This window comes from Physeter macrocephalus, unplaced genomic scaffold (genome assembly GCF_002837175.3).
Source record: "Physeter macrocephalus isolate SW-GA unplaced genomic scaffold, ASM283717v5 random_1403, whole genome shotgun sequence".
Taxonomy (NCBI): Eukaryota; Metazoa; Chordata; class Mammalia; order Artiodactyla; family Physeteridae; genus Physeter; species Physeter macrocephalus.
The window spans coordinates 1-14,690 of NW_021146301.1; the positions used below are offsets into that span (position 1 = coordinate 1).

The following is a 14,690-nucleotide window of genomic DNA, read 5'->3' on the forward strand; positions in this document are numbered from 1 at the left end:
ATTGGTCTAATGTTAAACAGCCCTGGGAGAGTGGTCCCGCTACAACATAACCCATCTTACAGATGGGGAAAAAAGACTCAAGAGAAGCTCAGTGACTTGCACAAGGTCACACGGCTAGTGATGGTTAACAATATCAAGCCCATCTCTGAGACTAGAGCCTGTGTTCTGAACGCTGCCTCTTGGACTCATGGCCCAGCCTGCTTGCTGAGAGAGTGACAGCTCTGTGACCAACCTTCCCACCGCTCTCATGGATGTGCCTGGAGGAGCCCTAGACGTGCCAGATGCAGGGATGTGCACCCAGAAAGGGATGTGCTGACTCCTGACCCCCCCCCAAACCCAGAATGAGGGACGCCGATCAGCTTCCTGGCTCTCTGTCTAGAGCAGTAAGCCTGTCAGTCCTGCGGGCGGAGGGGAGCAGAGCAAAGGCCACTGAGCTGATGAGCATCAGGGACGGGTTTAAGGCAGATAAAAACAGGAGAACAGAAAGAGGAAGGAAGACCATGAGGCAGAGGGCTCAGTCCAGCGGCCTCCTGAACCACCCTGAGGGCCCCAGGACAGGGACCCGCCCCACAGAGAGCCACACCCCAGTGAGCGGCCCGGCCCAACCCTCACCCATCTTCAAGACAGACACTAGAAGCCAATGCCATGGGGAAAGCTGGTCCTGCAACGTGGGTCTTCCCGCCTGAGGCCAGCAGACATCGTCCTCAAACCCACAGCCGAGGTCCAGTCACGCAGTCTCACTCCTGAGCCCTGGCGCGCAGGGGCTCAGCCCAGAGCGACGCGGCACGCACCTGAGGCCAGCACGTGGGGAGGGATCTGCACGTGGGGCCCGAGCCCCAGGAAGTTGCAGCGGTAGGCCTCCTCGTACTGGCTGCTGTAAGGGATGACGCGTACACAGCCCACGGGCAGCATGGTCTGAAGGACAGAACAACCCGGAACTGAGCGCTGCCCCGCCCGAGTCCCGCCCCCACGCCCCACGAGCCCCTTGCAGCTCGGTCCAGAGCCCTCTCCTCCCAGAAGGCGTCGCCCACCCGGCCCCTCTCATCGCGGCCCGCTCTGCAGGGTTAACCCTTCCATCATTCTCCTACTTCTCAGATGTTTGTCTCTTCCCTCACCCGCCAAAGGGATTCTAAGCTGTCTGAGAGACGGTTTCGTCTTGTGCCTTCACGGGCCCAGGCAGAGGGCTGGCACGCACACGCGCTCAGAGCCGGACCTGGGCCTTGGCACCCCCTACACCTGTGGGACGGAGACAGCACGCCACACGTGCACTCCGGCCGGCCCATCGATCGGGCTCTGTGCAGAGGACCACGCGGGGACCCAGGCCCGCCTCTGTGGCACAGGTGGCTTCTCAAAGGGATGCGGGGCTTGGGGAAGGGCGGATGGGAGAGTGATCAGTCTGTCAGGACAGCACAGACTCCTTGCTCGAAATGAAAGCCAAAAATGACTACCTTTTTTTTTTTTCTTTCATTTTTTTTTTGGCCGCGCTGCGCAGCCTGTGGGATCTCAGTTCCCTGACCAGGGATAGAACCTGGGCCCTCGGCAGTGAAAGCACAGATGAATACCACTCTTAAAAGTGGAGAAAAACACAGATCTTAGATTCAGGAATGAACCTCTGCTGCGAGTCTCTGACACATCTTAACAGATTTTTCAAAAACCCACTAGGCCAATACCGTCCTGCCACAAAACACAAAGGAAAGAAGATCCTCTCACCCGAAGAACTTCAAAGGCTGAATGGACAAGGTCTGCGTCTCTACTTTTCCAGATCACCTGGTTCCCCATGAGGACGTGCCAAGCCAGTGTGCGGAAAGATGGGGCACCCAGGACCTGAAAAACACGGTGCACTGCTTTCTGTCCGGAGAAAGTGATTTGTGTGCTCGCCTAGAAACTTTCTCTGTAGAGTGAAGAAAGACGGGCAGGAGAGAGGAAGTCAGCTATCTTCTCGAGGAGGCTGGGTGACTTGCCCGAAACCAGGAGGAGGGATGGCCCCGTACTCACACCTGAAGGTCCGACCCCAGAGCTCCTGTACACTTCAAGATCTTTTCCCCAATTCTATTTTTAAAGATTTGAAGCAGATAAAGTATTAGCTCTTTGCAACATGTACCTTCTCTCTCTACACCCTTAACTTTGGCCTAACCACTTGAAAGAGAGCCAGGGTTGTGAGTATTCGGCACCGAGGAAGAGCTCAGTCTTGATGCCGGCAGCCCAGGGCTGCCCCACTGAGCGGATCCACGTCCGGAGCCCCAGTCTCTAACCACGTCCTCTGGGGCTGTGAGTCTCTCAATCTAGGGGTTGTGACTTCCTCATCTGTCCTGTTTTTATCCTGCTTTAATCAACTCTAACTCCACGGCACTGACATTTTAGAAGAGCTCAGCCTGTTGTCTTAGGGCCTGTGAACATGGCCAGAAAAAAAGAGGAGGCTGTGACACTGCCTTTTACCAAACCCTACCAGCCCCCAAGGACTCCCACCTCCAGTGGAATTCAAGATCCCCTCCACCCGTAGTCCACATTCGCTGTAACCCACTGTAATCAACAAGGACTGCAGCCAAATCAAGGACGATTTAAATGAATGGTTTTCACCCCAAAGCCCCACAGAACACCGGCTGGTAAATCAAGCTTTACTTCATTTTCCAAAATAGAAATAACCCTTTTCTGACAGAATTCACGCTCAATGTAAAAGTAAACAGAGCGAGAGCCTAAGAAAGGACAGCCTGCTTTGTGATCTAGCCGTCACTCCCCCCCGCCCTCCCGTGTGGTGAGACCCGTGGCCTCCGCGAGCATCCCCGATGGTCACCCCCCCACACACGCATACGTACACGCTGCAGCGCAGGCTCCTGCTCCTACTTGTAAGAAAGGCCACTGTTTTCAATGTGCAAAGCATCTATGCTGTGTGCAAACCAACAATGCTGTTCAACTCCTTTAGAAGGTTCCAGAATGATAAGATTAGAGAACCATGAGAAGCCAACCGTTGGGCCTTTCTTTAGAGAAACCCCCTCCATCCTCACTGAGCCTGGGGCTAAGACACCCCAGATGCCCCCTGTCATCTTCAGCCACCCACCAAGAAGGTTCTTGGTCACCCCTGGACACAAGAGCCCCGAAGGACAAGGCGTGCTGGATGGAGATGAGCCGGGAGGAGAGGGCGGGGCTCTTGGCCCGAGTCTCTGACCTGGGCTCTACCCCTCTACCGCCTACCTGCCTCATGTGCCGAAGGGATTTAAAGACAGAGAGCTTTCGGGGCTGCCAGTGTCCGCCGTCTGAGAGCAAGGACGAATCCGCTGGGCACTTGGTCAGCTCCCGCCCCTCGGCCCCCTCCGGCAAGACAGGGGCTTTCTCCTCCTCTTCAGCCTCAGAGTTGCCCCAGCTTTCTGATTCCTCTTCCAAGTCTGCAAGACAGACAACAAACTCAGTTACGAAACGTGCGTCCCTAGATTCCTTCGTTCTCTGGGTGCAAGCCTGCACACGACCACTTCAGCCCAAGGCATCTCGTGGTTAAACGAGCCAGAAGGCTACTGACTTCTGGTTCGGACCAGATGTCGACACCACCTGCTGCCACTGGAGTCCTGGAGTGGGCCAGGAGCTTTCAGTCTGCTATGTTCTGTCCACTGCCGGTGGGAAAAGTCAAGTCAACGATAAGGACGATAACAGTGTGTGGGCGCTACCCTAAAGATGTCCACACGTTCGGTCCCTTAATCCTCTCGCCTGCCCTGGGTGAGTACTGTTCTCCCCATCTCACAGGAAGGAACATCTGCTATCTCAATTCATCGTCACGACAACCCCAGGAATGCAGCATCCTCACCGCACAGCTCGAGTGAAGGGGCCTTGCCGTGCACACGGAACACACACACCTTGGAGCCCGGAGCTGAAGGCAGGTCTGTACAGCTGCAGCGTGTGCTCTGAACCCCTAGGCTCACCTTGTGACCAAAATACAACCCAAGACGTGACAGTGAGCACCGCATGCCTGCACTTCTCTCTCTCCCAACACACTCGGCTCTCCGTGCAAACAAATCTCACCAGCAGACTGCCCCCGCCACCTTCACTAACCTAGAAACGTGTAATCGCTACGATAAATGGTTCCGGGCCGACCGTACCGTGAGGGCGCGGAAGTGGACCGCGCTCCTGTCTTCTCTGAGCGAGCCCTGCCCTTGACGAACCCGCCCACCCTCCCCTTCGCGGGGAAGCCTGCTCAGGTGCAAGTCACCGGACGAGAGGAACAAGCTCGAAAGAGCTCCAGCTTGTGAAGGTCAATCGTTTGCAAGAAGGAGCACGTTGTAACAGAGGACACGCAAGACGCACCGTGAGTCTTGCTCACCCCGCCCCACGTTTGAGATCCTGGCCCTATGTCACTGAAAATCCAATCATCTCCAAAAGAGAAGCAGACTCGCAGACTCCCCTGGGCAGTTACTTAGAACACCCAGATGTGGAGATCGGATTGCAAACCTGGGGAGGGCGGCCCAGTTTCCAGGAGGCTTGGGAACCACCGCCCTGAGGAAAACCTCAGGTCCCACTGAAGGACCACATTGTAGCGTTGAAGAGCAGACAGCAGGTCCCCATCCAGACAGGCCGAGCAAGCGCTTCTTGTACAATAGGGACACAAAAGCCTCACTCAACCCACCTCTCCAGAGCGACAGCCCCGGGGGTGGTCTTTCCCAACCTGCCCGGACAGACTCTTACACGTGACTGTCAAGGAAGATGAGGCAGGAAATCACAACAAAACCACGAAGAGCAAAGGGCCAGCTTTTGTAGACGCTGCTTCTGGGGTCCCCTCCGTCAGCTCTCTCTGCTGGGATGGAGGAGAGGGAAGCTGAGCGCGGAACGACCCCAGGCCACCGCCGGCAGAGGCTCCCAGCACGGGCACCTCCCAGCTCACCCGCAAGCTGCTCCATCTGGACCAAGGTGTCCTCAGTGGGTGCGCCTTCCAGGAGCTTCTCGGTCAGCCGGCTGCCGCACGCCTTCAGGAGCCTGGGAAGCAAAGTGCCACCGATGCAGTGTTCTCGCCAGAAGGAAAACTAGACCCGAAGCCAATCAACCCTCTTGAGCTGACGACTGGTTAACAGAAAACATGGGCATCAAAGAACGAGCTGAGTATCACCGCGAGGATTCGATCAGCCAGAGGGGTTCCCACAGGACGTACGGCCCAGGCCTCCAACAAAAGGCAGGGAGGCTGGGGCAGAGGCGCACGAGGCGCCGCTCTAGACTTAGAGGCCTGGCACGATCCGCGCCCCGTGTGGTGGTGCGCTGGTCCCGATGCCAGAGTCCACTCTGAGGCAAAGCAGGAAAAGTGAACGTGGATTGGGCTGGATGATGCTAAGCAACGAGTCCATTCTGTTGGGTGTGATAATGGGTTTATGGTCGAAGTGATACAACTAAGATTTGCTTTAGAAAACATTCCAGAAAAAAGAAAAGTGAAGAACAGGTGAAAAAGCAGTAAGGTGTTGCTAACTGCTAGAGTAGGAGGCTGCGAAGTCCGTCGTAGTATCACACTTTGGGTCTGTCTGAAAGTTTCCCAAATGAAAATAATTTCTAAAAGACACGAGCAACTGTATGTCAGGTGGGGGAGACAAATATTTTTCTCTTTAGTTTGCAGGTTCTCAGGAGCTGCACTCAAGGATTTACATGCGAGGAACGTCACCCACACCAGGACCTGCCTGATTTAGGTGATGCTGCACAGGAATGAGAATCTGGGGGCTTTGGGAGGAACGGAGCCTGCAGTGGGAGGAACAGAAACAACCTGTGGCCGGAGGACAGACCGTGGTGGTTTCTAAGCGTGTCCACACATCTGTCCATACTCCTCCCTTCCAAAGGCGGAGACCGGTCCTCCCCACCCGCCTAGGCTGAGCTACTTCTCACAAGAGCAGGTGCAGGCAGGGCCTGTGTGCCGCTGAGGCTGGGTGGTGAGAGCCAGCAGAGCCCACCTCACTCTCGCCGGATCACCCGCACGACCGTGGCGAAGAGCAGAGGCCTCCCACCCACGGCCAGACCAACCTGCCAGCCCCGAGGGAGCCCAGCCTTCCGACGACAGCAGCTCCGCCTGAGAACCAGAGCCAGAACGGCCCAGCTCATCCCCTCTCTTGAGTCCTGACTCACAAGTGCTGTGCGAGACGAGCATTCGCTGCTGCTCACAAAAAGGGAGAGACCGCTGGTCTTGGTCTAGGAACTTCACCTTAAAATTATCGCTGGGAAGTGAGCTCCGCCTAAACGCGACTTCCACGCACTCAGGGGCGAGAAGGACCGAACCCAGGTCAGGACTCACGCGTCACGGCACAGACCCGTCAGCAACTGTCCCCCCCAGCCCAGGCACGGTCCGGCCAACACCCCAGCAGCCACGAGAAGGCCGAGGTTGGTTACCAGGCGAAGGAGGTGTGCAGGCACGCCCACAAGCCGTCATCGTTGGTCAAGGACGTCAGCGAGCGGGCAGCGTTGCCGTTCCTTTGGTGCAGGAACGGTGTGAAAGCAGTGTTCATCCTCTGGGCACGCTGCGGGCACCCAAACTGCTCCGCCTCAAACACCTGGCGCACAAGGGCAGGGAAAGACCCTTAACGACAATCCGGCCGGCAGCCTGGGCCCCAGGCTGCTCTCCGGGCCGAGAGCAAAGAAGGGCCCCCGGTCTCATCCCGAAGAGAACAGCTGTGTCCCCCAGCTGGATCAGAAGCCGCCTGAGAAGAGGCTCAGTTAGGAGTCTCTCCTGCAGCCTCCCCGACACCGACTCATCGGCGCCTGACGGGGCTCGGGGGGCATCCGCGCTTTCCAGGCCCCCCCGTTTCCAGGCACGGGGGGCTTCCGCTGCTCAGGCCCTGTGTGGGCAGGACACGTGACCACTTCCTGCAAGGAGGGGAGAGGAGCCAGGCCTCCAGCCCCACCTGTGCACCCCGGCAGGCAACTGGGCAGCAACGCCACCGCAGCCCGACCACAGCGAGCAGAGCCCTGCTTGCCTGCGATGGACGCAGAACCTAAACAAGCTGCTGGGGTTTAAGCACTGTTTGTTACCAGAGGACCACTGGCCTACCCTGGGCGGCCCCGGAGATGCGGGGCCGTCGCTGGAGATGCATGGCAGGTGCGGGTCTGTCACACCATTAGTGGACAGGCTGCTGAAACGATGGTCAGGGGAAGCAGAGACAGCGGGGATCAAACCAGGCACCTGACTGCGGTAAAGCCGAAGCCAAACGAGAAGCAGGACAGCGACGGACTTGAGAGAGACCACTGAGGCCAGCAGGACCGGCTGACTCGGCGGCGGCCAGGGGACCCCCAGGCAGGCACGCTGCCCTGCTCCTGGCCCCTCGCACAGACGCCTCCCTCCCCGCCAGCCACTGCCCTGCCTCGGGGCACCTTGAGCGCCTTGCCCTGGAGCTCGTCGATGATCCCACGGATCTTGCCCAGCAGGAAGGGCCAGGAGTTGATGAGGTAGATGCGGTCCATCATGATGGCGATGATGCTGTACCAGCGCTGGAAGCCCCGGGCCAGGCTGTCCTTGATGAAGAACGTGTGGCTGAACACAAAGCCGTGCTGCTCGTCCCCAAAGAAGATGGGGCCCTCGCGGCCGGGGCACACCTGGGACACAAGGACAGCCGCTCCAGGACAGCGCCCTCTGCACGCTGCAGCAGCCAAACCCTCCTGCTCAGACTTCTCTTTCTGCGCTCATTGATCGGCATCAGTTACAGGGAGAGTGCAAAGGGCAGGGATGAAAAAGGGAAACTCTGCTTTCATCTCTCCCGTGATCGAACTTCCGAAAGAGAACGTTCGCGACCGTGAAACCCAAGGACCAGTAGGTTCGTTAATTTTTCTTACCTTGGGTCATAAATAACTCATGTACAAGTATTGTATCCACCCCAGGCTCAGATTTGCCAACATCACTCATCTGGAATATACCAGAGAACTGGCAAGTCAAAACAGCCAATGCAGAGCCCACGTAACAAGAAATCTGCATATGTCACGTGCAGGAGAGAACCGGGGTCTCCCTCACACCACACCCACTCTAACACACAACCCCACCAGACACGACCAGCTGCCCGCCAGCAGGGACACAGCCAGGCGGGCAGACGGCAGCAGCGAGGGAGGACGATCAGGTGGGGCAGTGGCCGGCAGTGTGAGCGACTGGATGGTGAACTCGCTGTGACAGAGACACAGAAGCTGAGACAACTCGACAACGGCAGCCACGTGTCTTAGACTCGCGCCTCGGTCGGCTCAGAGAGCACGTGATGAGCACTGAGGCTGTGACGTGACAGAGACGATAAGAAGGTGACATCTGACGGGAGCCACACGCCTACAAACACTTCACCCCTTAGCAACACGTCCACGAAGAACGAATAATGAAAGCCTGGTGCTTAAAACGGTAAGTTGGCAACGAACCAGGGTGCAACGTGACTCACTCCGGAGACCTGCCCGGCCGTCTCCGGGCTGCCGTCTGCCTTCCTTCCCATAACCGACACCGAGCTCGCTCAGGGCGTGCTGGCGTGCACGCGAGCGACCCTCGCAGAGGCCCCGGGTCACGGATGCTCACCTCACAGCTCAGGCTCCGCACACAGGCCTGGCGGACGATGCTGAAGAGCTGGGGGTGGTTGGGGTGCTGGTGACTGACGTACTTGATCGAGGTCTCCTTGTCATGGCTGATGTACCCGGGGTGCCCTGCGGCAAGTGACCGGCAGCCCTGCCCACGAGAAACAAAAGAAAACCAGTTAGCCAGCAACACGCTTGCTGACTCTCATGCAAATCTCACGCAGAAAATTCGATCTGTTTTTGCATAAAAACAACCGGCTCCTAGAGTTACACTTGACTGAGGATTTCCGTGTTTCCCGAGCAGGAAAGTCAGGATGCACACATCACAGAGGTCGCCAGAGGGCATCGAGTCTACTGAGCACGGAGGTCACCGACCTCATCTACTGGCACTTACGCAGCAGGGATCCCCAAGAGCTCTGTACCCATCACCTCACCTAATCCAAGGAGCAAACCAGTGAGACAGTTACCGGGAGAATCGCCACCTCACAGGCGGCAAAACTGAGGCCCGCAGCCTCCGTCCTCGATCCAGGCACGACCACTTGGCAGGGACCTCGTGCCAAGGGAGGCTGCCACCCTCTGGCACTGGCGTGGCCGCCTGAGAACACATGCTCAGACCCCCTGCCGTGGGGAAGGGACCGGACCGGCGGCCCTGGCTGCTGCCCCTCTGAAGCCACCATCACGTTGACGCCAAGGCCGTGCGCCCCGGCGGCAGCCCCCAACCTGGGACTGTGCATAGAGGCCCCGGAGCCAGCCCCTCCCTGGGCGATACAGGACGCCCCCCAAGGCCGTTGCAGCTCAAGGACCTGCCCCCAAGGCCCCCAACGCCCAGGCCTCCTTCTTGCCTGCCTCTCCATCACAGGCAGCGGCCATTCACAGTGGAGGGCCCTCCCCACCTCTGCTCCCCGCCCCTGATCCCTCACAATCCCTCAGTCAGGCTCGAGCTCACCGACTGCTTCCCAGTGGAACCCAGCTAACACGGCGGGATTTCTGTCCACCCTGCAGTGCCGGGTCCAACGCCACCCTGATTTCCAGTCCCGACCCAGGGCTCCACGTGAACAAGCGGCCTGGTGCGGGGTCCTAACCGTCATCCCCCAGAGCTCACGAAGCGGGCAGGGTGCCCACGAGGAGGACGCCAGACTGAGGGACGGGAGCCGAGGAGGCAGCGCACGGACACGAGTGAGCGAGGCCGGAAGAGCAGGCCCAATGGTGGTGGCCAGTGTCGGCCGGCCCAGAGTGGTTTGAAAAGGCTAAAGCTGGGACGAAGGGAAAGGACCAGAGGGAAGGAAAGCAGCAAGCGCACACCACACGGCCCACGCCCGTGAGGCCACGTCCACGGCATGCGGCCTCCTGTCCACCCCCAGGAGGTCAAGCCCGAGCCCCGGCAGAGAAGAGACGCCCCCAACACCCCAGGAGACACTGGCCTCGCACATGTCCGACTTCTTGGGTCCTGGGCTGCTGGACTCTGCACTGGCCCCTTCTGCCGGACTGTGGGCGCGGATGCGGCTGCTCATCTGGATGCCGCCCTCCTCCTCCTCAGCCTGCTCGCCCCGGCCGGGGCCGTCCCCACTCCCCGCCCCTTGCGGAAGCGGGGCGTGCAGGACCTCTGTGCAGAAGAGTGTGCGGGGGCCGTGGAGCTCGCAGAAGTGACAGAGCGCGACGATGGCATTCATGGTGTCCTGGAGACTGTGCCAGGCCTGCTGGGAGAGGAGGGAAATGCCATGAGCTGAGCCCTAGAACCTGCCAGCTCCGGAGCCCAGCGACCTCTGCTGTCCTCAACGGGCTTCTGTCCAGCAGAGGCAGGTCGCCCAGCCAGGCAGCACTGCCCAGCACCCACTCTGGGCCAGCACTGCATCGGCTGCAGGGGACACAAAGCAGACACCGTCCCTGCCCACAAGGAGTTAGGACAAAGAGGAGGGAAAACATAACGCGGGATCACACAGAAACCCCTCAGTCAGGACCGTGCCGGCAGGGCCACGAGGTGGGCAGATGGGGACACATGCGCGCGCGCGCGCACACACACACGCACACACACACACACACACACACACACACACACGCCGCCGCCCTGGGGGCGTCTGTTCCACGGACAGCAGTGGAGCGGCTCCCGTGTGCCGGGCGACGTTTCAGGTGACGTGATGCTGCCTCTCGGAGCTTACCTTCCAGAAGGGCAGGGACGGGCAGCGCACCGCTTCCTCTCGTGCGGTGACCGCATTAGGGACACAGGACAGGGGTCCAGGGCAGAGAAACACTGGAGGAGGTGGGATGTAGTTTCAGACAAAAGGGCTCCCAGGTGACAGCTGAAGGAACAGAGGGCGCCACGGGGGCTGAGGAGGGGCCGTGACGGGGGTCTGAATGTCTGCAGAGCTGGGGGGTGAGGGCAGAAGACAAGCAGGAGGTGGATTTTAGGGACCCTCCTAGGCCATGGTTAAGACCCTGAACTTTGCTTCAAAGATCAGAGAACCTCTGGTGGGTTCTGACGAGAAACACAAGAAATGAGAACGTTATTTTACAAGATCGTTCTGGCCACTGTGCGGGAGCCAGGGTGGACGCAGGGAAGCCAGCTGGCCCGGGCCAGGGTGGGCAGGGGAAGGCGCTGAGGACCGTCAGAGCGTGACTGTGTCCCAGAGGGATATGCAGACGCTGCTCACGGGTGGGCTGCAGAGCACAAAGAAGGAAGCAGGGTACGTGGGAGACGGGAGAGGGCGGCCAAGAGCAGCGCCTGCCAAGCCTCCAGTGGAGATGATGCTGACAGGCCACGCGGGATGGGAGTGGGGCAGTCAGGGCTGGGGACCTGGGCCCCAGAGCTCAGACGTGGGAGGGGGGACGAGCTGGTCAAGGTGACAGAGGAGGACAGGCAGTGAGGCGAAGTCCAGTATCACTCCGGAGACCACATGAGCGAAATCGCCCAGGAGGAGGGCAGCAGAGGGCGGGGAGGGCGCGCGGGACGCAGGCGCACGTGCCCTCCGCGGGGAAACCTTCAAGGTGGGGCGTCTGTCCACTGGGCTCCAGCAGGTAGTGGAGAAACAGGCGGGACAGGGACAGCCCAGCCGACAGGACACGGGTGACGCAGCAGGGCCTGGGAGTCAGGCTAAAGCGGAACAAGCCTTCTCCAGGGCACAGCGTCCGAGACGGTAGCTGGGAGCCACGTGGGGCAGCTCAGACCTGAATGAACGACGGTGAAGAGCCCCCTTCCCGTCTCACCAGCCACATGTGGCTCACGGCCGCCATTGTAAAAGGACAGCACAGACCGTGGGAGGGACATTTCTAGCACCACAGAAAGCTCTCTCGGACAGCCGTGCTCAAAACAGTGAAGGACAATTTCAGTTACCGATGTCTGACTGAGTAGTGGACGCCGGCTGGAACCAAACCCTCTTCTCTCTGGAGAACGCCACCCCCCGTTACAGAATCAAAGGTCAGACATGCTCTGTGCTCACGCCCTGGTCGGCAGGCGCAGGCCTGAGCGTGGCCTGGCCCGTCAGAGGCACCTGCTTGGGACGCTGGACCCGGAGCACAGAGGCAAGGCAGCAGACGGTGTGAACACGCACGGCGGGGGCGGGGAGTCCGCGCGGCGGGTCCCGGGGAGCGGCATCCGCGACCACCGGGCCCGGCGGGTCCCTCCACGGGCCCTCGAGAGGCCTCCCGCTGGCGGCCGCACTCGGAGCCACTTCTCTACCCGCCCGCTCGCTCTGCCAGCACCCGATGTCCGCGGTCAACCACGCACCTGCCCGGCACAGGCTAGAGCGCGAGGATGAGGAGCGGCAGAGGCCAAGCCCAAAGAGACATCTGGGAATCAGACAGGGGACAGGAGGGGCAGCTGGAAGGCATGGAGAGCCAGGGCACGGAGGGCTCCCGGAGGGAGGGGAGCAATGGGACAGAAGACAGTTCAAGACAGGAGGACGTTTAGCTGGAAGACCTTGAGCTCCATGGACATTCCGCACAGCAGGGGACCAAGAGGGCAGGGCTGGTGAGCAAGGCCCGGAACGCCGGCCCCAGACCTCCAACGGCTCGCTCCTCCTCACCGCGCGGCCTCTCCCTGCACGCCCCCTGCTCAGAGAGGGCCCTCAGCAGTGCTCACAGCCCACCATCACTCTCTCAGTTCCCGACACACGGTGCGCACCAAACTGACGGGTGGTAGACAAACAAGTGAATTTAGGAGCAGCCTGGAGAGAGGACAGTTGTTGCCACGGAAAGGGGAATGCTCGTGGATGATGTCAACACGAACCTCTATACTCAGCAGGACCACAGAGCCACCACCCCGCCCAGGTGACAGCCAGCAAGGCCATTTCCAAACGAGTCAGGCAGAGCGACGGCGGTCAATACCTCAGCTCTAAGACCTGACGCCTTCTAGGTAAGGAAAAAAAAAAATCAGAGCCAATTCTAAGAGCAGCGGGCATGGGAAAAAAAAAAAATGCAAGCAGCTTACAGCCAACCTCAAATGAGAACATCACACAGAGGATGTGGTTCTGAATGATTCATCAGGCCACTTGCCTTGGAAGCAGCAGGCGACAGAAAGCTGATGTTGTGGTCAAAGCCTACAGCAATGTTTCATAAAGGAGCCCTTGAGATACAAGTACTTATATTTAAATATCTATATAAAACATAAAATATTTAAAAATATAAAGTCCTCATCCTTCCTGCTCTTGGTTATAAGGGGGCAGCACCCACATCATGCCCATTTAACCCTTCCGACCACAGGCCCACCCGTACATGGGAAGGAGAGAGCAAAGGCGATGCTGCTAAGCTACTTCCCAGCATCCAGGATCAAAGTGGGACAGGCTACTCACTTTGTTTTAAATGAAAAGCACTCCTGTCTGACAAGAGTTCTGACCATTGGGATGAGGTGTGCCACAGCCTAGGTAAAACGTAGCTCTCCAGACCTACGCACGCGGAAGAACGTCTGTCTCCAGCCCAGAGCAGACAGGTGACCTCCGACAGGTCCAAATACCTCTCTCGGCACCAGCCTAAAGGTGAGCCCCACAGGCCTGGGAGGGAACTACGGCCCGTGGCACCCGAACTCGGGCAGCATGAGGCCGGGTCTTCACTCACTCTCCGATTCCAATCTCTATCGGATGCCCAGCAGTCCTTCCTTTCCAACCAGCCTTCCAGAAACCAAGAGGCAGAAATCCTCCCCCGCCCGACAAGCTCAACATTATACCTTGAAGGGTAGGGTCCTGTCCACGCCCCCTCCCGCAGCGACAGTGACGTGGGCACGACCCCCTCCCGCGGTGCACCCTGGCCCGGGTCCCTCTACCCCACTGCGGTCCGCCCGAGGACCACGGAGGGTTAAGGAGGCGCTGAGCACGGCAGCTCTCCACCCGCATCAGACACGCTGCAGCTCCCCGACGGCGGCCCGGCCTCGTGCACGGGGGACAGGCGTGTGACACCCGGAGGCACCGCGGCGCCGCGCCACTGTCACTCAAACACTGGTAACCTAGCGCCTCAGCATGTCCTCTCGGAGAACCGGGTCCCCCGGCCACTCCGAGGGCCCCCGCAGGGCTGCCAAATATCCCCGCGCTGGGGACCCAGTGCCTCCGGCCGCCGCGACACACACCTTCCGCAACCAGGCCGCGCCCGACCGCACCCGCACCCGCCATACTCGTCGCCCCCTCAGCTCCAGGGTCGCCGGACCCTGGTCCCCTCGCCCTGAACCGCGCGGCCCGACTAACCGGACAGGCCGGGGAGCCGCCCTGGCTCCAAGCTCCAGGTCGCGTCGCCTCGCGCCGCGCCCCCCTCCTGGGTCTCCGGCCCCCCCCTCCCCACACCCTCGGCCTCCCTCCGGGTCCGCGGAGTGGCTCCCCTCACCGTGTACCCTCACAGATCCGCCGCGCCCGCCTCGGGGCGCGTGACTCGGAAGGGAGGTACCACCGCCCGGGCCGTGGAGGGGGAGCGGGCCGTCCGACGCCCCCACTCCGCGAGGCGCGCAGAGCCCCGCCAGACTCGCAGCCCGGGAAGACAGCACGAGCCCGGAAGCTCCAAATTCCGGCAGGACGCTGCAGCGGCTGCCCGACCCCCTCCGCCGCCAGCCCATGCCCCCACCGAGAAGCCCGGAGTGGTTCCGCCCGCGAGGGCGGGGGCGGCGGAGGAAACCATTCCAGGAGGGGGGGAAGGATGCTTTAATTAAAAAAACATTTTTAAAAGATATTTGAGAAAAAATATATCTATCCTACGACTCCCACTCCACACCGAAGTAAGAAAGAAAGAGA

The 14,690-nt window shown here is 59.9% G+C and overlaps 1 protein-coding gene across 15 annotated transcripts; it reads right to left on the reverse strand.

The window, feature by feature from the left end:
- Nucleotides 1–6: 6 nt before the first annotated feature.
- LOC102995227 (folliculin) lies at nucleotides 7–14,521 on the reverse strand. 15 transcript variants are annotated; one of them, XM_028486499.2, is made up of 10 exons: nucleotides 14,290–14,521; nucleotides 10,644–10,851; nucleotides 9,909–10,184; nucleotides 8,492–8,638; nucleotides 7,321–7,542; nucleotides 6,343–6,503; nucleotides 4,865–4,956; nucleotides 3,190–3,380; nucleotides 1,711–1,824; nucleotides 7–915 (listed from the first exon to the last, which is right to left on the reverse strand). In XM_028486499.2, exons 3-10 carry the CDS (start codon nucleotides 10,155–10,157, stop codon nucleotides 766–768), a joined length of 1,326 nt encoding a protein of 441 aa, XP_028342300.1. In that variant the 5' UTR covers nucleotides 10,158–10,184; nucleotides 10,644–10,851; nucleotides 14,290–14,521; the 3' UTR covers nucleotides 7–765. The 15 variants fall into 15 exon arrangements, 14 of the variants coding, with proteins under 14 accessions (XP_028342300.1, XP_028342299.1, XP_028342302.1 ...); XM_028486498.1 differs by lacking the exon at nucleotides 14,290–14,521 and adding an exon at nucleotides 14,154–14,235; XM_028486501.2 differs by lacking the exon at nucleotides 14,290–14,521 and adding an exon at nucleotides 13,643–14,091.
- Nucleotides 14,522–14,690: the final 169 nt, after the last annotated feature.

Coding starts and splice junctions, on each gene's coding strand:
- LOC102995227 (XM_028486505.2), bottom strand. CDS start 10,157: ATGAATGCCATCGTCGCGCTCTGTCACTTCTGCGAGCTCCACGGCCCC. Junction 3,381..4,864: donor CCAGATGGAGCAGCTTGCGG/GTGAGCTGGGAG, acceptor TCTGTCTTGCAG/ACTTGGAAGAGGAATCAGAA. Junction 916..1,710: donor CAGCCTTTGAAGTTCTTCGG/GTGAGAGGATCT, acceptor TCTGTCCTTCAG/ACCATGCTGCCCGTGGGCTG.